This window comes from Pogona vitticeps, chromosome 11 (assembly GCF_051106095.1).
Source record: "Pogona vitticeps strain Pit_001003342236 chromosome 11, PviZW2.1, whole genome shotgun sequence".
Classification (NCBI taxonomy): Eukaryota; Metazoa; Chordata; class Lepidosauria; order Squamata; family Agamidae; genus Pogona; species Pogona vitticeps.
Window position 1 is genome coordinate 9,118,484 of NC_135793.1, and position 25,835 is coordinate 9,144,318.

A 25,835-nucleotide genomic window follows, 5' to 3' on the forward strand; every position below is an offset into this window, starting at 1 on the left:
TATGAGTATATTCTGAAACTTTGCGTGATAGTTTAATGTCTGCTTTTTCGATTGATCTTTGTCCCTTGGCAGCCGTGTTTCCTTTTGATCCCGCTGAAGAGTGTAGGTGCATATATCAGGATAAGACAAGCACTACGGGTGCAAATCTGGCTTGTTCTTTCGGGCTGTGCATGCTCGCTCAGGCTTAGTTTTGAACAGGATTTATTTCTTTCAATTAAAAAAAAAGTTTTATTCATTCATTTCATTTTCCCCCCGCAAAGATTCTGGCAGCTTTTGACAGCCATGTCTGTGGCTAGACTTAACCAACCTCCTCCTCCTCCTCTCAACCCTACCAGATTTTTTAGTGTGGTACATAAGACTCTGCCAAGCCATAAGGGGGAACACCAGCTGTTCCTGAAAGTAGAAAATGGGTGGGATGTTCAATCCAGTAGCATTGTTAGGTATTTCTGAAGAAACATGAATGTATAATTTGTTCCTTGGGGGGGGGGGGCAAAAGAATGAATGTGAAGGGCTTTTCTTTTTCCAGTGGGAGGGAGGGAGGGAGGGAAGGAAGGAAGGAAGGAAGGAAGGAAGGAAGGAAGGAAGGAAGGAAGGAAGGAAGGAAGGAAGGAAGGAAGGAAGGAAGGAAGGAAGGAAGGAAGGAAGGAAGGAAAGGAAGGAAGGAAGGAAGGAAGGAAGGAAGGATGGATGGATGGAAGGATGGAAGGATGGATGGAAGGATGGAAGGATGGATGGAAGAAGGAAAGAAAGAAAGAAAGAAAGAAAGAAAGAAAGAAAGAAAGAAAGAAAGAAAGAAAGAAAGAAAGAAAGAAAGAAAGAAAGAAAGAAAGAAAGAAAGAAAGAAAGAAAGAAAGAAAGAAAGAAAGAAAGAAAGAAAGAAAGAAAGAAAGAAAGAAAGAAAGAAGTACTCCTGTCCTCTTAAGATGCCGGCCACAGAGACTGGCGAAACGTTAGGAAGAACAACCTTCAGAACACGGCCAAAGAGCCGGAAAAACCCACAACAACCATTAGATCCTGGTCATTGAAAGCCTTCGCAAATACATTAAACAGATGGTTCTTAGTAAGAAAGAAAGAAAGAAAGAAAGAAAGAAAGAAAGAAAGAAAGAAAGAAAGAAAGAAAGAAAGAAAGAAAGAAAGAAAGAAACAAAGAAACAAAGAAACAAAGAAAGAAAGAAGCAGTAATAGGAGGTCCAAGTGGAAGATGATGGTGGCTGCCCCCCTCTGCCCCTCTTGAGTTTCTGCAAATCAGGCCAAGCAATTGTATGGTTGAAGATCCTCCGGAAGCACCCTTAATCCAGCTGCCTCTGTATTTTATTCGTCTTATCGTGCGCTGGGTACAAGAAAAAACAGAAGTGTTTTTTTTAAAATTGTGTCTACGCTGATGGAAATTTGAGATTTGGGGTGCACTGCCTCTCTTGAGTTCCCATTTCTTGCTACTGTACATTATCTGGACATGCACAGAGAGATTATATATATATATATTCCTGAATGTTGTACTTTTTAACTCCTTCTGAGCTTGGTAATAACACTCTTCTAAATGTCTTTACAAAACCCCAAATGGCTTGGAGTGTGATGGCATTTCTTGGAATCGGGGTATGGCAGAGGGGAAGAGGTGCCCCACTGGACAATGAGTGACACACACTGGGCAATGAGTGGGCGGATATCCTGCCAGGCCATCTGAAGGCTTGAACCCCAGGCTTTTCTTAGGTTGTTTTGTACATTCTCCTCTGGTGACCTGTTGCCATTGGTTTCCATCCTGTTCAGTTCCAAGGTTGCCAGCCAGTTTTAATAATTTATTGTATGAGTTTGAGTGAGTTAATTAATCAGTTAAGCGACTGAATGCATACAGAGACATACAGGTAAAACAATATTACATCTGGAAATAAAGCGTATCTTCCTTGTTTTTAAGTGATGCATGCTATGTGACACCAGGTACAGCGTGAGGCAGAAGCGGGGGACTAGAAGAGACGATTTCTCCTCCTCTTCCCCTCCTCTGCTCTTCACCTGCTACGACTCTCACTGCTTTTATCCCCAATAGTGACAAGAGATGAATAAACCCGGGCTGGAGAGAGGGACTGAATTTTAGCCAATCTCCTCTCCCCTCCCCATATTGGCCGCCTTCAGATTACAACCTCAGTAAACCAAGCGGTATGCATCCTTTTAAAAGGAACCTGAGGCAGAAATAAATATTATAGATAACCCTTAATGCTGGGTTATCTATAATGTTTGTTTCTGCTCCAGGTTCCTTTTAAGAACTGGAGAAATAGATCCCGTTGTTTGCTGACATTCTCCCCCCTTCAGTCTCCTCTCGGCTATGCCACCTTAGTAACATCTACCGAGTCTCCCTTCCACCACCACTCCTCTCCAGCGGCTGGCCGCCCTGTGGGGATAAAAATACCAGGATTCCATATATTTGCTTCTCGGAGTGGTAACATATTGGTAGAGAGGAGAGGAATGGATTTTGAACACATTTCAGAAAGGGAGAGGGTTGCGCCCCCTGCCTTCCACTGCTCCTTCCTCCTCTCGGGGTGCTTTTTCGAAAAAGACCAGTCACGTCTCTCATGCAGTAATGGGGAATTGTTGGCTTCCAGCTGTTTTGGACTTCAGTTCTCAAGCCAGAAAGGTCAACGTGACAGGATCATTGGATTACAGCCCCAATCATCTGGAAGGCCAGACGTTCCTGGCTCCTAGTACAAGGTCTAGTTTGGTTTTTACAGTCTTGAAAATGGTGTGATATAATTGCTTGCAGTTCACATACAAAATTGTCTTTGCTGTCTCTTTGTGGCGTGGTCAAAATGGGTTTTGAAGCACTTGAAAAGAAATTAGAGCAGAGACCATCATAGAAGGGGAAAGAGAACATTAATGGATCAGGCTTCTGAAAAGCTACCGTCTATACATAGCATGAATGTACTAGTTGAAAGCAGAAGGCAAGAGGCCTCTGGTTGTTGCTTTTAAATGGGGTATATTTTGATCAGAACTTGGGGGGGGGGAATTGTTCTTGTTCTCTTAAAACTGCCAGAATCCCTCAGCTGTGCTGGCTGGAGGTCCCCAGGCGCCATAGTAAAAAAAAAATGTTTTTAAATAAATAAATAAAAGAGTTTCTAAGTTCTGACTCACGCACTGTAGCTCCTGCAATTCAATTCTGGTGCAAATGTTGTTCATGGAATCTTCCACGGTGGTGCAGACACTGCATGCAGGCATCTAAACACCTGAAGAATTCATTATTTCAAATAGTTGACCTGTGGGTACTATTAAGATAGAGCTCGGGGGGCAGATGCCAAGCCCCCTGGACCATTGGTGTAGCAGATCCCAGGGCTCAGAAAGTCCCAAGTAGTGGGGACCATTCCACCGTCTACCATCCCTTCAGACTTCCCTTTCTCTCTGAGCCTCGCTGCAGCCCTCACAGTATCTCGGAGAGAAAAGGATTTCCCCGGAAGAGTATACGGTTGCAAGCTATCCCTGTTGTAATGTGAAGCGTTTGAGGGTTGTTAGGTCTTGAACAAACAATTAAGAGCAACAAATTTTACAATGTGGTTGGTGGATAGACTGATGGGGCAGGACTCAGGAGAGGTTTGCCTGGCTCTCCTGACAATAGTGTTTTCCTTCTTCTAATAAGGCACTAAAGTGTCTGCATTGGACCCAAGGGTGGCCTATGCTCTGCCACCTCTTGAAGTGGGAAGCAATGTGCCAAGGGTTGGCCGCACAACTTCCAGGATTCGGGGGGGGGGGGGGCAAAAGGTCCTTCTTAAATGAACAGTGCAAATAAATAGAGGAAAAGAATAGAAAGGGAAAAAAATCAGAGATCTGTTCAAGAAAACTGGAGATATTAAAGGCACATTTTGTGCAAAGATGGACATGATAAAGGACAAAAATGAGAGGGACCTAACAGAAGCAAAGACATCAAGAGGTGGCAAGAATACACAGAGGAATTATATCAGAAAGATCTGGATATCCCAGACAACCCAGATAGTGTGGTTGTAGACCTTGAGCCAGACATCCTGAAGAGTGAAGTCAAGTGCGCCTTAGAAAGCCTAGCTAACAACAAGGCCAGTGGAGGTGATGGTATTCCAGTGGAACTATTTGAATCTTAAAAGATGATGCTGTTGAGGTGCTACATTCAATATGCCAGCAAGTTTGGAAACCTCAGCAGTGGCCAGAGGGTTGGAAAAGATCAGTCTACATCCCAATCCCAAAGAAGGGCAGGGCCAAAAAATGCTCCAACTACCATACAATTGCACACATTTCACACACTAGCAAGGTTATGCTCAAAATCCTATAAGGTAGGATTCAGCAGTATGTGGACTGAGAACTCCCAGAAGTACAAGCTGGATTTTGAAGGGGCAGAGGAACTAGAGACCAAATTGCTAACGTGCACTGTATTATGGAGAAAGCCAGAGAGTTCCAGAAAAATATCTACTTCTGCTTCATTGACTATGCAAAAGCCTTTGACTATGTGGACCACAGCAAACTACGGCAAGTCCTTAAAGAAATGGGCGTGCCTAACCACCTTATCTATCTCCTGAGAAACCTATACGTGGGACAGGAAGCAACAGTTAGAACTCGATATGGAACAACTGGTTCAAAATTGGGAAAGGAGTACGACAAGGCTGTATATTGTTCCCCGGCTTATTTCACTTATATGCAGAATACATCATGCAAAAGGCCAGACTGGAGGAATCCCAAATCGGAATTAAGATTGCCGGAAGAAATATCAACAACCTCAGATATGCAGATGATACCACTCTGATGGTAGAATGTGAGGAGGAATTAAAGAACCTCTTAATGAGGGTGAAAGAGGAGAGCTCAACATAAAAAAACTAAGATCATGGCCACTGACCCCATCACCTCCTGGCAAATAGAAGGGGAAGAGATGGAGACAGTGACAGATTTTACTTTCTTGGGCTCCATGATCACTGCAGATGGTGACAGCAGCCATGAAATTAAAAGACGCCTGCTTCTTGGGACAAAAGCAATGACAAACCTAGACAGCATCTTAAAAAGCAGAGACATCACCTTGCCAACAAAAATCCACATAGTGAAAGCTATGGTTTTTTTCCAGTAGCAATGTATGGAAGTGAGAGCTGGACCATAAAAAAGGCTGACCGCTGAAGAATGGATGCTTTTGAATTGTGGCACTGGAGGAGACTCTTGAGAGTCCCCTGGATTGCAAGGAGAACAAACCTATCCATTCTGAAGGACATCAACCCTGAGTGCTCACTGGAAGGACAGATCCTGAAGCTGAGGCGCCAGTACTTTGGCCATCTGGTGAGAAGAGAAGACTCCCTGGAAAAGACCTTGATATTAGGAAAGTGTGAGGGCAAGAGGAGAAGGGGATGACAGAGGATGAGCTCATTGGACAGTGTCATCAAAGCAACCAGCATGAATTTGACCCAACTCTGGGAGGCCATGGAAGACAGGAGGGCCTGGCGTGCTCTGGTCCATGGGGTCACGAAGAGTATGGCATTACATAACGACTAAACAACAAAAAAATCAGAAGGTTGTTTTGTTTTTGCTGTGTGCCATCCAGTCATTTCTGGTGACTCTGATAATTCATGGCAAGAGTCCTATTGGCTCTTGTGTGAGGTTTGTGTAAGTTCCTGCAGCTAATTGTGGCTAATCGATGAGGTGCCAGGTGTATCTTAGTTGTGTACCTGGTGATAAACAACTGTGCGTTCCAGATGAACCTCAGCAACATGTCAATTATGCAAATACTGTACAAGGTTACGCAAACGTTACATGTACACCAATAGAAATCTGGCCCAGGACCTCCCATTAAGTGCTATTGTTAACAAGCTCCTGCTCAGCTGTAGGAGGCCATTTACACTGACGGAAAGGACCCATGGTGGCCAAAGCCAGCAGTCTGGAAAGACTGGGTTGCTGCTGGGAAGTGTACAAGCCCCTCAGTCTCCTTTTCTGGCGGCCAAGGCAATGCCTGCTACCCTTCGCTTTTGCTGCCACCCCCACCCCCACTCTCCTTTCCTTCAAAGATGGCCGCCTTCTCCAGTTCTCCTCCCCAGATTTTGTTGGCCGTGAGGATCTGAGCAGACCTAGAGGCAAAGAAGTAACTAGCAATTTTGGCACACAGGGAGTGGCCTCGTCTTCCGCCCACCGAGCCCCAGGGTTGGGCACAAGATGCCCTGCAAACGGAGGAGGAGAATGTGGTGCCCTCCCAAATCCATCACCTCAGGCTTCCGTTGCCTGTGGCAACCGTCTCTCCGGGATTAATGGCAGGGCCAGCCTGGCTTGGACTACAACTCCCAGAATTCCTGAGTGCCATGCTATCTAGTTTACTCTGGGCATTGTAGTCCAAACAAAATGAACATTGCCCCATCTCTGGCTGTTTTGGGAGCAAATTATTGATCTCCGTCCTTATAAACCGCTGAGTCTCCGCCTGTTTACAAGAGGCTGATCTATCAGACACCATTCCCGAGGTCCTCTTTCTCTCACTTGGTGGCAGACTTGATTTTGTGGATGGCATAGGGGCTGGATTCCTTGGGGATCCAGATCTCCTCTCCCTCACCGTGGATCCTCTGGTCGGCGGCTCCCTCCAGGGCCGCCGTCAGCTCTGGTCCAAAGATGTTGTTCGAGTTATGGTAGGTGCAGGTGAGGTGGCGGAAAGAGGAGTCGGAGGAGCTGTCGTCTCGGCTCTCTTCCTCCCGTTCGTCCTGCAACTTGGTCCTCTCCAGCTCCAAGCTCTCGCTCAGCTCGGTGGCTTTGAAGGTCTCCTTCAAGTCCCGCCAGAAGGCCATTTTGGGGGCAAAGAGGAGGAGGAGAAACAACAGCCCTGCTGAAACCCCACACAGGAAATAAAAGCCCACTTTCTCGGGAACACCTGCAAAAGAGGAAGGGTCACCGTCAGGAGATACACAGATGCACTAACACAGACCCACCCACCCTCTCTTGCACGGGGTGGGATGGGCGAAAATGGCCACCACCAGGTCTGGCTCATTTGTTCTTCTTTCTCCAGCTAAGAAGAACCTTTCTGTGGAGGTTGCTGGTAATTCCTCAGTTTGAATCACAGACAAAGTATCCAGTTCCTGAGAATCTTAGGATGCAATCAGACCACTCCAAAGGTATGCATTGGATTGTACCAGAATGGGCCACTTTAATATGAGATACGATCCGGAAGCGGAGGCTCCAGAACTTTGGCCATCATATAGGAAGAGAAGACTCCCTGGAAAAGACCCTGATGTTGGGAAAGTGTGAGGGCAAGAGGAGAAGGGGATGACAGAGGATGAGATGGCTGGACAGTGTCTGCGAAGCTACCAACATGAATTTGACCCAACTCCGGGAGGCCGTGGAAGACAGGAGGGCCTGGCGTGCTCTGGTCCGTGGGGTCATGAAGAGTCAGACACAACTTAATGACTAAACAACATCTCTTAAAGCAGCTCTTCTATCTATTGACGAATCACTCCAGCCTGGCCCCTAAAAGTGGAAACTGTAAAGCTGGACCAAAAAGGTTCATCTTGGGCATGGATTGGGGTCAGGCTGGAACACATTTCTCTGTGCATCGTGTGATCACCAGGGAATGGATTGCATTGGACAGCTCCCATGTGATACCTTTGTTTTGTGGGATGTGGACATTAAGCAAGTTTCTAGTCCTTAAGACTTCATGAAAAACTATAGGAGCAATGGCTCCCTAAATCTGTAATATGGGAGAGGAGAGGCAGACACCCTTGTAGCTCTTTATCCTGCCTTGGAAGTAGCAGAAGCTGAAGATATCCTGATACAATATGAAAATGCATACAAAATTAAGAAATGTTCCTCCTCACAATATTTAATTTAATATATTTTTCAGCAGGACTGAATATTCAGCCCTATTCTCTACTACCACTGACCCACAGACATATGGCTTCCCATCTGTTTTCCTTCCTGCAAACAGAGAGAATTTCACCTTCCCACTTTGTGTGTGTGCGCGCACACCCCATGCATACATATTTTTCACCTCTGCCCTGGATGGTTTTTCAAGGGAAGCAATATGCTTGATCAATATATTATAAAAGCTGCACACTGTCAAGTTAATTCTGACATGGCAATCCTTTCCTAGGTAAAGAATATTCAGAAGTGGTTTACCATTCTCTTCTGGGAGTGCCCTAGGACTGTGCAGCTGGCCCAAGGCCACCCAGGCTGGCTCTTCTCCCAGGAGGCCCAGTGGGGGAATCAAACTCCCAACCTCTGGCTCCACAGCCAGATAGCTAAACCACTGAGCTATCCAGCCACCTCTTGCTGGATGTAGTGGCCACTTACACATCACCAGAAGGAAGAGCTCTCTCACCACAGGAGAGGAGAGCAATTTGTAAATTTTGCATATGATACTTTCTATATTCAGACAAAAAATTATAAACAATTCTAGAATTTCAAAGGAATTAGGGCACATCTTATTCAAGGGGGAAATTGCTACCAGGTGGCTTTTGTTCGTGTTGAATCTACTGTCCAGGTGCTCACTGCGGATGGGTAATTTCAAGGTCCCAAATCTCTCTCTCACACACACACAAACACACACTTCCTCTGGACAGCCCTTCCAATAGACACCACCATCGAAAAGAGGACTGCTTTCTAAAATGCTGTCACAGGACTACCTTTTGTAAAACTGGTTATGTTGCCACCCAAACCTTGGGTTGATTCAACCCTTGGGCCTCCTTTTTTAAGATCTACAGCAGCATCTCCTATCCTAGGTCAAGTTACCATTGCCATCTTCCACCATGAGAAGTCAGGGTGGGGAGACACAGAAACGGCCGGAAAAAATACAACCGAAAGGCTGAAAGTTGGGCTGGGCTGCTCTTGAGTAGGGAAGGGAAGAAGCATCCATCCTAAGGGCTAAAACAAATTAGATCCAAAACTCAATTTCTGGATTACATTTTTTAAAAAATCCCAACTGTTGAGCCACTTCTGAAGGCTCTAATTTTGATTAGATTGGGATATGTAGGGGACAGCTCACCCACTTTGGGAAGTAGCCCCATCTGTTCCCGCAGATTTTGGAAGAGTTAGCTGTTGGACTACATTTCCCAGCATCCGTCACCCAGCATGGCCACACTGGAAAGGGCTTCTGGGCATTGTAGTCCAACACCAGAAAGGAGCATTGGGATCTCTGTGTGGTTGTCCAGAACCCCTTCAGCCCTTGGGCCCAAAGTGGTTCTTTTTCCACTCAACTACAGGTAGAATCCTGTGGAATCGTCCTGTTGAAGACCAAAAGCACCTTCCACACAAGCATGTGAATGAACAAGGGAACCCTGACCAGGTGGCCATCTTAGCAACAGGCCTCCCTCTCCCAACACCCACCACGGCCTGTCTTGCACAGCCAGGGAAGTCACACGTACCCCAGATGTGGGCAAAAGTCTCCAGGGAGTTAGTAAATATCATCAGATTTTCTTGCAGCCTGGACTGCGTCGGCCCAGTGTACCAGCCACCTGCAGCAAACAAGGGGGACAGCAACGCCATCTTACTGACAAGGGTTCAAGAGTCGGAAGTGTCCCTCTTTTCGGGGATTTTAAGGTGGATCGTTTAGGGATGGGGACACAGCTCGGAGGCAAGGCTAAAAGGGAGGGGTGCACTCCAGCAAACGTCCTACTCTTCTTGAGCACATCTGTACCTCCTGCGTGATTCTCAGAGGTTCCCCCAGACTACTTCCCTGCGGGCATTCAGCCCCTGAGCCTGCTGTGGAGAGGGATGAACTGCCCTCTTTAGCCTGCGTGTTGCAAGGATGTGTGTGGGAGGAGCCCGTCAATTAATCTAGAACGTTGCCTACAAGGAAGGATAAAAACAGAGAATTAATTACCATGTGTGTAGTCGGAGAGGGAGAACGGGTCTGCCTGCGAGTCACGACCCACCTCTTCCAGCAGTTGCCTTGGCACTAAAAAAGGAGAGAAAGGTGGAGTCGATGGTGACATGTAGGTGACAATCATCAAAGTCTTGCTGTTGTCTTCCATGGGGGTCAATGCCTGTTCTATGGTCACAGCATAAAGGCTGATATAAATACCACAATACAGCCACGGCCACCTCCTCCTCTTCCATGCAGGAAGCTGTTTATAGGCGGCCATCTGCCTCTTTGATCCGTTTGTGCTGTCAAATGGCTAATACATGTTGCAGTTGAAAGGGAACCAGTAATGGTTAGCTCTGCTTTTTTTTTTTTAACTGAAAAGCACCTTGCGTCTACATGGTGATCAGTTTCAGGAAGCTAGGTAGCACTTGCCCAGAATTCTGTTTGCTTGAAAAGATAAGTGTGGACTTAGGATATTCCTGTGACAACATAAATCAGCTTAATCTGGCTATGCAAGAAGGGTTCACAACATTAAGGCCTCTGGCTGCAGAGCAAAGGGTTGGGAGTTCGATTCCCCACTGGGCCTCCTAGACAGAGGCTGGACTCAATGATCCGTGGGGTTGTTATTAGTATTATTATTAGTTTTATTTGTATGCCACATTTCTCCCAACAAAGGGACCCAACGTGGCTTACAGCATTAAAACTCACACAGTTAAAACACCATAAGTTAATTATTAAAGACAAATTAAACAATATGTTATTTAAAATAAAATTAAAAGATTAAAACATGGGTTTTTTCCCGTTCTGCAGTTCTAAAATGATGATGATTAATAGTCTAGGAGATTTCTTCACTATCAAATGGCAAAGAATGGATTTTGAAGGTTGGTTGGTTGGTTGGTTGGTTGGTTGGTTGGTTGGTTGGTTGGTTGGTTGGTTGGTTGGTTGGTTGGTTGGTTGGTTGGTTGGTTGGTTGGTTGGTTGGTTGGTTGGTTGGTTGGTTGGTTGGTTAGTTGTGCTTAGTTGCATTTAGTTAGAAATAGTTCTGCTTTTGAACGACAACTCTGAGAATGCCTTGACCAAAGTATCAATGCCATTTGGGGGATTCTGGGAATTGTAGTCCAAAAATGTAGTTTTACCAGGCTGTGAATCCCCAGTTCCATTAGATTTCCTGCAGAAAGCAACATTAATTCTCTGTTTCTTTCACAGAGCCAGTTCCCATACAGATGGGCACACACACACACACAGAAAGAGGTACCAATTTGATTCTCTTATTGAGCCCATTGATATCAGGCTGGAGGTTTTGATGGGAGATGTAGTCCAACACTTTCAGAGAGTCCCAAGAATGCCCCTGGATGCAAGCTACTAAGGATCAGAAATACCAAATTCATTCAAAAATTGCTAATTTGTCAATTTGTATTCATATGAATCAATTAATTTTTACTGATTTTTGATTCATTGATTTCTTCGGCTATAAAACAGTCCCCCAGGGACCTAGATACACCTAAATTGCAGGGAAGCTTCCGCTGATGCTTCTCTACAATTCCTCCATATTTGGTAAAGATGGGGTTTCACATGTGCAAGCCATATGCCCACAAAGAAGCCCCCCCAGGAAAGCCACCCCAAGGACCTAAAGACACCAAAATCACAGAGAAACTTCTACTGACTCTCTTCTAATATCCAAGTTTGGTGAAGACTGGGCTTCCCCAAGCCAACTACTAAAGGGCACTTTCCTGGGGAAAGTGTCAGAAACCCAAACTTCAACAAGCTTGCAGGGTTTGTAGAGGAGAGGCAGGGGGAGCTTCCCTGAAAAATTGGTGTTTCCAGGAGCTTTTTTTGGGGGGGGGAATATCATAGGGTTGTAAAGACGAAAATGAATTGACAAATTGATTCTTCGATTCATCAGGAAAAAAAATCATAAATTTGTAATTTGTGATTTGCCAACCCTGACAAATCACAAATATAAACGAATCACCATTTTCCTGATTCGTGCCCATCTCTACTGAAGAGTAACAATGGGTTGGAGTAGCAAAGGCTATTGCTTTCATGCTTTAGAGGAGATTTCTGCCCACTATCAGTGGAAATAGGAGCAGCTTCTCTGATATAGATAGCATGGATTTTCCGTTTTTTATATAGGCAGGTGGAAGCATTATGTAGGCTTTTAAAGCAAGATTTTGCCCGTTCTCTTGGGCATCGTGAGAGAGGATCCAAGGCTGACTTTTGATCAGCAAAGTCAACCCCTGTTGAGTAAACACAGTCTTGCATGCTTTTCCTCTCATGGTGGGTGTCTGTGAAGAGCCTGCTTGGTATCTGCCACTAAATTTGGAGGGTTTTTTTCAGAGTCCTTGAATCTGCCTCTTCCTGCCTACTCGCAAACAGGTGTTTTCGGGACCTAAGCTTCGTAAAGCGGCTTTCCTATGGCCGATCTTCGCTAGACAACGACGATTCTTCCCCATTGGAATGCATTAAACAGGTTTCATTGCATTCCAATGGGGAAACGCTTTTCGCTAGACAATGATTTCGCTAAACAGAGATTTGAGTGGAACGGATTATCATCATCTAGCGAGGCACCACTGTAACTAAATTCCAGATGCCTCCAACCATGTTCTCTATCCCCATCACTACAACGCCAGCTTCTCCATTCCCTCTGTAGGGGCAGATAGAGCTCAAAAGAACTATCTGAATTATTGGGCTCTCTTTGGGATCTGGCTATGAGGATGGTCACAATCAATATTTCTTCTCCTCCCGCCCTGCCTCCTATTCTTTTCTCCGTGCTGGCATTCAAGACAAACACAAATACCGCTGGGCTCCAAGGCGACTCACCACAGGTGTAGGAAACTCTCAGTTGCTTTTTGACGCCAGGGAAGCAGGGGTCACCAAAAGTGGCTTTATTAGCCACAACAGTGCAGTTTTCCTTTCTGTGGCACTTCCGGGAGACTCTTCTCAAGGCATCGGGAGCGAGACATTCTATAATGCAGAAAGAAGCAGGGTCAGCCCCTCGTAAAGAGCAGGGTGGAAATGCCTGCAAGCGGATCTGGGCCCCCGTGTAGCGGTGAAGATATCAAACAGGCAGCAATTCCGCATTGTGTATTTCTTGGTGCCGGTTCATGGATGGCCTGTGAAATGGGACTAAGGGCGAACCTCAAAGAAGCATTAGGAGGTTGGATCTGCAATCTCGAAAGTGGTTTTATTTTTAATCCATTTTGTTACATTTTCAAGCTCAAAACTATCACCCAAGCAAACAAAAACAACAGAGACAAACATTTGAAAAGACAAGCACAAGAGGGCAACACAAACAAATACATGAGGAAAAGCTTCAGCACATTTTCCCCTAAGGTTTTCTAAACCCTTAAATGTAACAGCAATGGCACTATCAGAGTGTAGTGATTTGTAAATTTATTTATTTGGATCACAGCTCCAAGGACTGTGGCCATGCTGGCTGGCTGCCTGGGGTATTTTGCAGCTGCAGGTTTTTTAGAATAAAATTTCCAAGCTTTATGAAGATTCACGGGGCAAACCTTTGCATTCCCACGAGGGGCCCTGATCTTCCTTGAAGCCCGTCTAGCTTTTTGACCAGATATTTTTAAAAGTGCCTCCTCTAAGGGGAATCCTCGGGGCTAAAGCATTGTGAGAGGGCGGCCAGGCATTTATTTTTATTTTTATTTTTTGGCTAGCTCCCCACAATGCCCTGGGCCTGAGGATCCCCCTTCAGAGCCATGGATTTTTTTGAATAGGTGGCTGAGAAGCAGCTGAGCTAAAGAGGCATCATGGAGAAAGGAAGGACAATTTTGGGGCAGCTGCTCCTACTCTGCTTCAGTCGCGGTGCAACCCCCATGTCTGTCATCACCCCTGCTGTCTTCATCGCATCCTCTTCCTTCTCTGGGTAAAAGCACTCAAGGGGAATTGGGGGAGACAGTAGACGACCCCCATACAATTGGGGTGGGAGAGCGATGGCTCCGTCCGCAGGAGAGTTGGCCGCCACCCTTAGTTTTTCCATCATTGGTAACAGTTCTAAGTCCCCTCTCCCAAACCGCGGCTGTCCATCTGGACTGGCCCAAATGTCAGGAACCACAAACAAGACAAAGAGGCCAAATGTTTGCAAAGGAGGGAGGGCAAAGCAGGAAAAGGCAGTGGCGGTTCAAGCCCCAGCATCCCTTCAGATGGGGAACACCAGTCCCTCTCCCCCTCCTTCATACCTATGTTGGGTTCTGTCCTGTTCACAGGACTGCACTCCGGCTTTCCCCTCAAAGGTCTCCCATAGATTGCAGAGTAAATAGCAAGGACCGACTTGTTTCGACACTGCAGTCTGAGTTTCTCGTTCTCGCACACGGTCTTGAGGCGGTGGTTGGCTGGGAATGAACACAAGCCAGGTCAACTCACTCAAGTATTCTGGCCATTGGCAATCCACCAACCACCAACCCAGATTAGGTTCCACTTCTGTAATGCATCTCTGGATCAACCTTTAAAGCAAACTCTCCCAATGCAGCATACAATAATGGTGAAAGTCACAACAAATAATGTTTGCTTGTTGATTGATTGATTGATTGATTGATTGATTGATTGATTGATTGATTGATTGATTGATTGATTGGTTGGTTGGTTGGTTGGTTGGTTGGTTGGTTGGTTGGTTGGTTGGTTGGTTGGTTGGTTGGTTGGTTGATTGATTGATTGATTGATTGATTGGCTACCTCATCTTTCTCCTTAAAGAGAACAGCTTAAATCATAAAAACAAAATTTTTAAAGCTAACAACTGTTAAGTATAAAAATATCAAGCAAATACCACACCAAAAAAATAAAAGTAACACCAAAAAGACCTTCAAAGCAGTAAGATACAACAATCCATTTTGTGGCATACAGCCAGTGACTAAGTAACAATTACAAGAAGAACAGGAGCAATTAAAGCCAGATAGTTCCATCTGCACAATAGCTGCACTAAGTGTCATAGTTAGAATAATAATAATTATGTGCCATCAAGTCGATTCTGACTTAAGGTGACCCTCTTCAAGGTTTTCTAGGTACAGAGAACTCAGAAGTGGCTCACTGTTTCCTTCCTCTAAGGATGCTCTGGGACTATACAGCTTGCCCAAGGCCACACAGGCTGGCTCTTCTGTGATGCATAGTGGGGAATTAGCTACCTGGCCAGCACATCCTAGTTATAGGCATGTGAAATAGAGAGGTCCTTGGGTCCCATTTTAGGGCCTGCAAGAATGGGGCTTGGAAAACCTGAATTATATAATTTCGCAAGCAGGGAGAAGCCACTAGGTAGAAAGCCCTGTTTCTCCAGTCTACCAGCCCACTTGATTTCTGCAAACGGGCACACAAGGAGACAGAGCGTGGAAATGTTACTTTCAAGGATGACAGCTTCCAGGCTGGCCAGGGAATTCTGGAGGAGGTCATCCCCCAAAGTAACTTTTTCAAGCTCTCCAGGTAGGGCATCAACAGGACTATCAGCAACAGCTCCTGGCAGTCAGGAATTAGAGTCTTATTAACACCTTGAGCTCACTCACCTGGCCTGCATTTATATGAAACCACCAGGTACTTGTGCGTCCCTGGACATGGATCAGGCCCAAACACCCGGCTGTGGACAGAGAAGTGACACCATCGCTGATCCTGACACTCGTCCACCATTTTCTGCAGGAGGAGAACAGGCTTTCAGTTCAAGCAGACTTAGATCCTCTATTTGGTGCTTAGGTAGACTATAATCAGAAAGTTTAATAATGTCTACTCTTTAAAGGGGAAGGGGCCTGATGTGGTATAATTTAGAATTTTTGGTTAAATTCCTCTGTGAAGTGCAGGAATTCACAGAGCAGGAAAGCTTCAATTTCCCTAGATTAGTCCACCCCTCCTTTCTCACTAACTGGCACTTACAATCTCAATAGCTAACTCTGAGTAACTAGTAGTAGAAAGAATAAAATGTTTCATTACTTACAATCAAACGTATCAAACAGCAAACTAACATGACTGCTTTCAACAACAGATGTCAACAGACTAACTCCAAGCAGACAACACGGGTGGGGGTGAGAAGCACTGAACACAAAGGAGGGTCTCTCTTTGATTTGAGAAGCAGGAAAGAAATTATTGGTTCGATTGACAGTCATCCTAGCTCAGAAAGATCCTTTCCAGCCAAACCTATGAGAGGCATCATACAAGATTGCAAAAACTCCCACAGCTTTAGGAGATATGCATCCACTCTGTAGAACAATGTGGTCAACAGGTTGATGAGAACCTAGTACTAGACACAGAGCTTGGAAATGTTAATTTTTTGGGACTAGAGTTCCCAGAACCCCCCCCCCCCCAGCCAGCTATGCGTTGAGTGATTTGCAGGAATTTGCAAGAGTTTCTGCTATTCTTTAACAAGAAAGCCATCAGAATTCTCCCTCTCTATGACACATGCATGCAAACGCCACTGAAATAAATAAAAGTTTTGGAAAATTATGAATAGATTTTGTGTGTGTGTGTGTGTGTGTTGTGAGAGAGAAAAGGCCAAGAGTTCTGTTCTACTAAAAACAAGTCCCTGATCTTGAGATAAGCTGGAGCCTCACCCTTCCTTAATTCCAAGTGTCTGTCTGCCTCCCTGAGCCAGTATACAAACACTGGCCTTGGGGCCAGTGGATCGCACAGATGTCATAGAGAAAAAACAACCACAGAAAAGTGAGGGACCCACAAACCTAATGGGCCTTAGGAACCCAAGCAAGGCCATTTCAAGCCTTTCAGGATGCAAAATGCATTGCAGGAAACGGTAGATGTGAGGCCAACTGAACAAGCTGTGTTTATTGCCCCTGCTGCTGACCACTGTTTGCCCAGTTATGCACAACCCATCACACGATCTATTGCACCACCAGGGAGAATTGGGCATGCAATGAAGAATACCTTCCACCACTTGCGCATTTAGTACCCAGTGTGGTGCAGTGGACAGAGTGACTGATTATGACTCTAGAATAAGGCAAAGGTAAAGGTTCCCCTTGACATTTAGTCCAGCCGTGTCCAACTCTAGGGCGTGGTGCTCATCCCCATTTCCAAGCCATAGAGCCAGCGTTTGTCCGAAGACACTTTCCGTGGTCACGTGGCCAGCATCACTAGACACAGAATGACATTACCATCCCACCAAGGTGGTACCTATTTATCTACTCGCATTTACATGCTTTCAAACTGCTAGGTTGGCGAGGAGCTGGGACAAGCGACAGGGGCTTGCTCCATCACCTGGATTCGATCTTATGACTGCAGGTCTTCTGACCCTGCAGCACAGAGACTTCTGTGGTTTAACCTGCAGCACCACCACGTCCCCAACTCTAGAGACCAGGGTTAAAATCCTCAGGCTTCCTAAATCCTACTTAATCACTCTATCCATTATGCCATCCTGGTCACATTGATACTGATAGGGTGGCCAAGTGGATCTCTCCAGCTAGACACTAGGCGAAGCCGTGTGTCTTCCAAAGGCCATTGGGTCACTCCCTTCATTTCCTTGGCCCACTACGCCTGGGGCCACAGTGGGCAAAGGACTTCGCCATCCACAAGGGAGGGTGTTTGCCACTGGCAGCATTTACTTATTTTGCCCTCCAGCTTTTTCTGTCCAAATAGACATTTGAACAGTTCTAAGGCAAGATACACACATGTTCTATGGCCTGTAACTGATTCCAATGTGAAAAATAAAATGAATCAATCAAGTTATTATAGAACTCTCAACCCTGCTCAAGGCTCACCATTTCTCCCCCACCCCATCAAAGATGCTCCATGGCGATGCTCCTTAAATAGTCACTAGTGTTTGAAAGATGAAGGCAGTGGTTCTACAACATGTAAAACTTTTTGTTTCTGGAAAATCCTGATAAATTGTTGCTGTTATAATGGTGATGGCAGTGCCAACCAAAAATATAATACCCAGCACAGTCTTAACGACTGTGTTCCACCTCCTACACTTTTTCTTTCTAATCTCCCTCATCCCTTTAGTGTCTCTTGTGTTCTATATTAATGCCACCAAGTTCTGAGTTCCGAAGATGTTCCTCCCACTCTTTGTACGTATTTAAATGTCATTGAATGTGAGGTTAAGGCTCACATCCAGATAAAACACACAGGTGCGTTGTAGCAAGACATGCTGTGTGCGTGCAGGATGGTGAACGATCCAGAAACCCACCCTCTAAGGAAGAGATGAAGGAGCTGGATATGTTTGGCCTGGAAAAAAGAAGACCGAGGAGTGACATGGACGCCATTTTCAAAGATATGAATTGCTGTCACCTTGCTTTCCAGAGTCCAGAGGGCAGGACAAGAAGTAATGAATTCAAGTTACAAGACAGGATTTCATCTGAATGTTAGAAGGATTTTTTTTTAATTGTAAGAGCAGTGGAATAGATTAGGGGGACCTCTCCTTCACTGGGGGATTTCATACAGAGTGTGATCTTCTGCTTCAGCCAAGTGTTGGTTCAGTTATCGATGGGGTTCCTCCCAGCTCTGCAAGTCTGTGTTTATGCTCATAAACGACATTGCTTTGATCCTCCTTAGAAGGAAAACCCTGCAGACACCAGATGTGGTCCTCCAGATGTGTTAGACCCATCATCCTCAGCCAGAAAATTAGCCCATAAGAACAGAGTCTGAGGTTCATACAGTCCCCAACTTCTTCTAGAATAAATGCAAGTTCTTGTTTATCTCAGTGGTTCCAACTCTTGGCTACCCAACAATTCCCAGAAGCCTTCACCACCAGCTGTGCTGACCAGGGTTTCTGGGAGTTGCAGTCCAAGAACACCTGGGGACCCGAGGTTGGGAGCCACTGGTTTATCTAGACTTGATAAAACTATGATTAACATTAACATCAGTTGGTTTGAAAGCAAACACTTTCAAAGCAGGGTTCTCATGCTTGTCGTTCTATTAGTTTAGCCAACATCCGTTGGTTCAGTTGTAAAGCGAGAGCCAGTATAATTTAGTAGACAGGGTGTCAAACTGGGATTCAGAAGACTTGTATTTAAAATGGCACATGGCCATGGAATCTCACTGACGATAAAGATAAAGGCAAAGATGAACAAGTCCTCAAACCTCTCTCAGGGAAATAACTTGTTAGGATCACCATAGGCTGGAAGTCAATAGGTAGCACATAGCAACAACTGCATTGCCTCCAGCTTCCAGGATGCATTTCTTAGGTGGGGAGATTCTAAGAATTTGACTCCCCCAAAGCCATTGCCGCACGTTCTGCCCTGTACTTCACGAGAGGCTTCTTACCTGATGCGCGGTGGCAGACATACAATTCGTGCTCTCCGAGGAGGCGTCTCCTGAGGTGGGGCAGAGATTTTGACTGGGCACCCGACGCCCATAGAAGGCGGAGAGAACCGCAACGGTGGTCTTGTGGGGGCAGAGGATCGTCAGCTGCTCCCCATCACAAGCGTGGGCTGTGTGGTTCTTCAAGACCTTTTGCAAGTAACCTGAGCAGCAGGGAGGAGACGATTAAGAGATTTCAGGAATTTGAGCAGACCGTTGTGCTAAGGATTAGAAACGTAACCAAATCCAAAACAGGACAACAGTGATATACAACAATAACAACGGTTGTGCTTATATAAACACACGCACTTGTAGTGATCATGGTACTGTATATGGTATGAAAGTTCTTATTTATCTCAGTGGTTCCAAGTCTTGGCTATCCAGAAATCCCCTGGACCCTTCACCACCAGCTGTGCTTTACCGATCAGGCTTAACCGACAGAGGATTCTAGCTAGATAATATTTGCTCTTATTTATTGCTATCTGTCCAGTTGTCTTCATGTTCCTTCCCTTCTTGGAATTCATTTTGTGTTTTGGAATACCTTGTGCTACCAGTATCTAGAATCTAGTGCATCCTGGGTGTGCCTGGAGCCTTTTTATGATGCAGGAGAACTTTATATCTTCCCAAGAAGTCCTAAGTACCCCCCAGGCTCATAGCAGAACCTCACTGGATCCCTGCCAGTTTCTGATCCGTTCTAGCAGAGTTTCATCTTGAATGGTGCCACCAGTAGAGGAGTTTGATGTGTCACATATAACCTAAAGCACAGCCTCCTATTGAGTTTCTGCGGAGCAGAGGATCTTACCGCTGTAATAACTGCACCACTTGTGCAGATGTTCTTGTTGGCAAGCAAAGGGTGGGGTTTCTTTATGAACATCCCGGCTTGCACAGTGGCAACAGCTGCAGGAACGGTGTGGCCCCATTTAATGATGCTGATGGAGTTATCCACTCAGTGGAAACCAGGACTGTCCAATATCATTACACTTAACAATATCTACAATTAAGAAAAGAAGTATGGCAGCCAGAGGCTGCTTCAGCTAATATACAACTTGATAATCAAGAGAGGACCTGAGAAAGCTTAGCAATTATCATTGTGAGGTGGTAGTACTGTACTTTTTCAATCATAGCTGCCTTTCTCTCTGGAGATTGAGCTTCAGAGCATTGCAGTCCAGGGAGCAGCTTGAATTCTGGCACACTTGGTGTGGTCTAAAACCCTTAAATCTGATGTGCTGCAGCGGCTAAACTGCACTATGGCAATCAAGACTCTGCTCATCATGACCTGATGGTGGTCTTGGTGGGCTCAGGTAGGGTTTGAGATTGATTCACCCTTCCATCCTTCCAAGGTCAATACCCAGCTTGCTCTGTGTGTGTGTGTGTATGTGTGCAGCCTGCATAATTAAATTATAAACCATCCAGAGTGTGCATTAAGCACTATGGAATGGCACATAAGCAGCACATTTTGCTTTGCTTTTGGTTTTGACAATAAGAAGCTTGGAGCAGGAAAACACAGACATGAAAATTAAGAGAATCTGATCTCCTTCCAAGATCCTCGCCAGCTCTGCATTTGTTTCGTTCTTAAAATAATAACAACAAAAGCATCCCGAACTTTCAGAGGCGTGGAGCCAGTGGTAAAAATGAATGCACAACGAAAGATCCTGAGCTGCCCTTTCTGCCTTAGCGAGTTTACTTTGCCTCTTTGTGCAAAACAGAAAGATCAAAAGTTCTTGGGTGGACCGTTCGTGGAAGTCATTCCCCATCCTTGGCCGCCACTTGTCCAGAGACAGCGGTTGCAACAAGACAAGATGTGGAGAAAGACACCTTCCTCTTCCCTGTTTGAGTTCATCTTCCCCACTCACCTGAAAACTCCGGGGCTGCCTCCAGGAAAACTGAAAAGCACAAGAAGCCCAGGGTGATCCGGACAATCTGAAGCCAACTCATCCACCGAGAGCCAGGCATTGCATCTTACGCTTAATCCTAGTATTTCTGTTAGTGTTTTGGTTCCAGTCCTGTTCTAACTCCAGCTCGGTTGCTAATTTTCCTCCCTTTCTGCTGCTGGAACTTAAATGCTCCTATTGTTCATTAACAATGAGTTGGTTCTTTGCACTGCCAGCACGTAGAGGGGAAGAGAAGGGTGTGCATGTGTGTGCGGTTAGTTAACCAAAGAAGGACCAACAACTCCACTTGGTTCTGGCCTTAGGCTTCTTCATGCCCGGACTTAACAATATCAGAACATTTCCCACCCACCTAGGAAAGTCGGGCTGCTTGTGGAATCTTCCACTTGAGTGAATCCGTGTTTTGGTGACAAAATTGCATTTTTGGATGGGAGATGCATTCGGTCTTTATGTGGACTGAATGGGGTACAGCACTGGGAAAAGTGGGTTGTTGGTTTTTCTACTGGAACTTCCAGATGCCATGAACATATGCCATCGTTGCTGGAGGATTCTGGGAGACCTAGTTCAAAAATCCTTTCTGAACTACAGCTGCCAGAATCTTCTGGCCAGCATGGGAAAATAGCTCTGCTGACCAGGGGGCTTTGACAGTTGTTACTATTGGGGTTTTTGCAATTTTGCATGCTGCCTTGTGCAGGTTTGACTAGGAGGGGCCTTTTTGGGGTGGGAGGACTGTCTATCTATCCAGCACTAACCCATTGTTCCTTCCCCACCTTTGAATTCAAAGAGAGACCCGCCTCTTTGCTCTGTGTCTTTTTTTCTCTTTTATTCTGTCTGATGAAGCACTCATCAGTCTGTTGAAGTCTGTCGCTGAAAGCAGCCACGTTTGTCCGTTTGCTGTTTGATCTGTTCAACTGTAAGTAATGAAAATTTTTATTTCCTCTCACAAATGTCTCAGAGCGAGTTATTGAGATCGTTAAGTACCAGCTAAAAAGAAAAAAAGGGTAGCCTGCTCTGGGGAGCTTGAAGACATTCTACTTAGTGAATCCCTGCCGTTCTGCTCCACAGCTAGAGGAATTTAACCAAAAATTCAAAACTCTACAATAGCTGCAACACAAAGAAGTAAATTTTCGAGTTTCTGGGTCAGTGGATCAGTTACATATTTTGGAAGACAGCCTGCTGTTTGCCACCATGGATGTAGAACTTATTTGTAAGGAAATAAAAACCACCCAAAAACATCTCCAGTGTTCTCTTGTCCACAGGAAACAAAACAGAGGTCTGGCTACCCCTGAACTTCTAACCAACTGCAAAGGGCCCAATAATATCCTTATAGAACATCTTAGTCAATCGGATTCATTACTTAAGGTAGTAAACTGTTCTTTGTATGTAGCCAGTTGTCACCAACTTTTTCCTGATATAGAGTGTTCACACTTCAAGAGGACTCCTTGCAGGCTTTTCATAGATCTGGCAGACGACAGACAGAAGTGCAACGTGTGCAGAGGGTCCCCACGTGTGTCGGTGAAGCTTCGCCAATTACAATATTACACTATTACATTCCGAACGGCTGCTTAGCACATAGCTGTGAAAAGCACAGGCCCCCATGCCCGGATCTAGGGTAGCTCATAAAATACCTGCCTCACGAAATGTACTAGGTGCAATTATTGGAATTTCTGGCTAAGTCTGGAAAGGGTCCTTGCTTAAAATGCTGCAGAGTTACTGCCAGTTGGCACAGAAACCCCACTGAGCTAGACAGATCAGCCATCTGGTTCTGTTTAAGGCAGCTTCTTGTGAGCCTAGGCAATTCCTGTTTCGAGTAAGGGCCATAGTTCAAGGGCTGAACACCTGCTTTTCATGCAGAAGGTCGGGACTTGACCTCCAGTGCCTTGAAGCAGGACTTGGAAAAAAAATGTATTTGAAATTGAAGAGGGTCCCTGCCAGCCAAGAAACACAAGACAATACCCAAGCAAGATGAATCAATTATAATCTGTTAATATAGAACCAACTCCTGCGTTATTTTTAAAAGGAGGCAGTTTCCGATGGGCTTTTTCTTAACCTGGCTTTCTCCAGATGTCTAGGGCTGTAACCCCAAATGTACGACTATAAACCATTCCCAGCCAGCATGGTGGGAGTTATAACCCAGTGCATTTGGGGGGCATGAGGCTGGAGAAGCGTCTTCCAGATCCCGGGTTCTCCATCTTTCTTCACTTGCCCACCCCTTGGCATCCCATGCCCACAAATTGTACCATTCCTATTAGCAAAATGTTTGTCACGAATATGGTTGCTGTTATTTCAAATGCGCGTGTTGTAGCTGTAAATAAATAGCCCAATAATGGGGTTAAAAAGCAATGGGATGATAAGGTGAACAGACTGTGATTATATATTTGCATTAAAAACTTGAGAGATACATTACATTCAAGTAAATACATCAGAGAAGACCCAGAACTTGGTCACTGGATGCTGTTCACAGGACTGACTGAGGGGCCCCCTTAATATATACACCACTAATGGTATGACAGCACTCAAATGTTTGTGAGTGAAAGCTGACCCTATGAGAGGTGCAGTGCTGAGCATGCGCACTGTAGTGATGTGTCTGCAACACATGGTTTGGCAGGGATGTTCGCAAGTCCCAAGTCTGAGACTTTGGCACCAAGTCCCAAGTCCCTCTTAAAAGTAAGCATTTCCCCCCCGAAAAAAGAGAGGGGTGGGTTCCAACTCATACCCCAAGTTGCAAATCCCTGTTCTAGAACCATCCGCCTAACCAGAGCCTGAAAGGATTCTGCTGTTGATAGCATCTCTCAGGCAACGTAGCCCAGAGTTTCTGGGAACTGCAGTTGAAAAGCAGAACTTTTCACAAGCGGCACTTCTGGCTAGCAAACTTCGAAAGGCAAAACTAAATGCGCTTGACTGAATGTACCGCATTCTTATTATTTGCCACTGACTGTTCACAGAATCTGTTGATTAGAAAATCTGAGGTCAACAAGGACAAAAAACGACAAGACAAAAGTGTCTCAGAGGGAGAACGAAGACAACTCTTTAAACAGAGCTGTGAAAGGCAGCTATTATGGCCAGCAGAACACAATCTGCAGACTTGCACATTGCCTGTTTTTCTTCTTGAGGGCTTGTTCTAAAGCGAAGCAGGAGGGTTTCGATCCATGTTGGCTTGGTTCAATTTCATAGGTAGGAAAACATCGCTCCTTCAAATCAAGGAGAAATAACACGTTGCGTTCGTTTCAGGGAAGGTGTATTTTAAAAAATGCAATCTTTTGAGTTTAGTAAACTGACAAGTGAGACATGGAAGAAAATGTTCCGGCATGGTTTTTTGGCTTGCCATTCTTGCGTGAAAGGCGGCATTCTGAGGCCTATTCACCCTACCCAAGTCTTCACTTGAGTCCTCACAAGACTTCACTTTGGAAGTCTCCAGCTTCTTTCCCCCCTCTCTCTCTTTTAATTTCTGCAAAACATTGGGGTTCTCCCAAGTCCCCCCTTTCCCCCTACACCACTGTGCTGTACTGTTCTGCCTACATGAAAGAATAATGGAATCCTACAGTAACTGAATTGGAAGGGCTTTAAGGCCATCGGGTCCAACCCCCTGCTCAATACAAGAATCCAGATCAAACTAGATCTGACAGATGGTTGCCTCACTTTCTCTTGAATACCTCCAGCGTTGGAACAGGCACCACCTCCTAATTGGTTTCATTGCCATCCTACTCTAATAGTTAAGAGGTTTTTCCTGATCTTCGACTGAAATCTGGCTGCCTGTAAACCGGAGCCCATTTTTATGTGTCCTGCATGTTGGGGTGGTCAAGAATAGATCCTGCCCCTCCTCTATATGACAATCATTCAAGTATTTGAAAAGTACTATCCTATCTCCCCTCAGTCGTCTTTTCTCAAGGCTAAGCATGTCCAGTTCTTTCAATCTTTCCTCACAAGGCTTGGTTTCCCGTTCCCTGATCAACCTTGGTGCCCTCCTCTAAACATGTTCCAATTAGTTCATCCAAGTCCTTAATAAAATGTTGAAGACCACCACACCTAAGGCTGAGCCTTGTGGTACCTCACTTCTTACCTCCTCCCTGTTTGAGGAGCCATTGATAAACACTCTCTGAGGATAATTCTGCAACTAGCTACATATCCACCTGATAGTTGCTCTACTCAGCCCACACCTAGTTAGTTTGCTAGCCACGGAGCCCGTTGCGAAAAGCTTTGCTGAAGTCAAGGTATATTATGTCTACAGCATTCCCACATCTATGAGAGAGATGACTTGATCAAAAAAATGGGATAAAATTAATCTGACAGGACTTGCTCTTGACAAATCCATGTTGGCTTCTGGTTTCTACTTCATGGTTTTCAAGGTGCTTCCAAAGTGCCCACTTTATAATCTGCTCCAGAGTTTTCCCTGGGATTGATGTCAAGCTGACTGGGCTGTAATTCCCAGATTCCTCCGTTTTGACTCTTTTCAGGATAGGGACAATGTTAGACCTCCTCCCATCATCCGACCCTTTACCCATCCCTCTATGATTTAAAGAAATCAACAGACAGTGATTCTGAGAGTTCTTCAGTCAGTTCCTTGAATACTCTTGGATGCAGTTCATCGGGCCCTGGAGATCTAAATTCATTCAAAGTTACGAGGTATTCCTTTGACTAGTTGTTTATCAATCTCCAGCTGTCCTCTCAACTTGGACTTCCCATTTGCCTGGAAAGTCATAGACTGCCTTTTGGGAGGGGGGATGGGGCTAAAATAAGAACTGAGCACTTCTTTCTTTTCTTTGTCATCTCTTACCAAAACCTGGAGACTGCTTTTTTTCCCCATACTATAGAGAAAGGGAACCTATTTCAGCCTAAGAGTCCAATTCAATTTCAGAAGAGACCTTGGGGTTATATTCCCTTGGCAGGTGAGGCCAGAGGCAAAACTGGAGGAGCAGAAAATACCATCGCAATTGATCTTAAAGTGCTTTCTC

At 45.3% G+C, this 25,835-nt stretch overlaps 1 protein-coding gene across 2 annotated transcripts; it reads right to left on the reverse strand.

Moving 5' to 3' along the window:
- Positions 1 to 1,780: 1,780 nt before the first annotated feature.
- Positions 1,781 to 22,169, reverse strand: LOC110084936 (protein eva-1 homolog C). Of its 2 annotated transcripts, XM_020804686.3 has the most exons (8): positions 20,848 to 22,169; positions 18,959 to 19,158; positions 15,262 to 15,385; positions 13,951 to 14,103; positions 12,578 to 12,721; positions 9,776 to 9,850; positions 9,318 to 9,407; positions 1,781 to 6,832 (listed from the first exon to the last, which is right to left on the reverse strand). In XM_020804686.3, the coding sequence occupies exons 1-8, from the start codon at positions 20,945 to 20,947 to the stop codon at positions 6,444 to 6,446; spliced, it is 1,275 nt and encodes a 424-aa protein (XP_020660345.2). In that variant the 5' UTR covers positions 20,948 to 22,169; the 3' UTR covers positions 1,781 to 6,443. The 2 variants fall into 2 exon arrangements, with proteins under 2 accessions (XP_020660345.2, XP_020660346.2); XM_020804687.3 differs by lacking the exon at positions 9,318 to 9,407.
- Between the last annotated feature and the right edge of the window lie 3,666 nt (positions 22,170 to 25,835).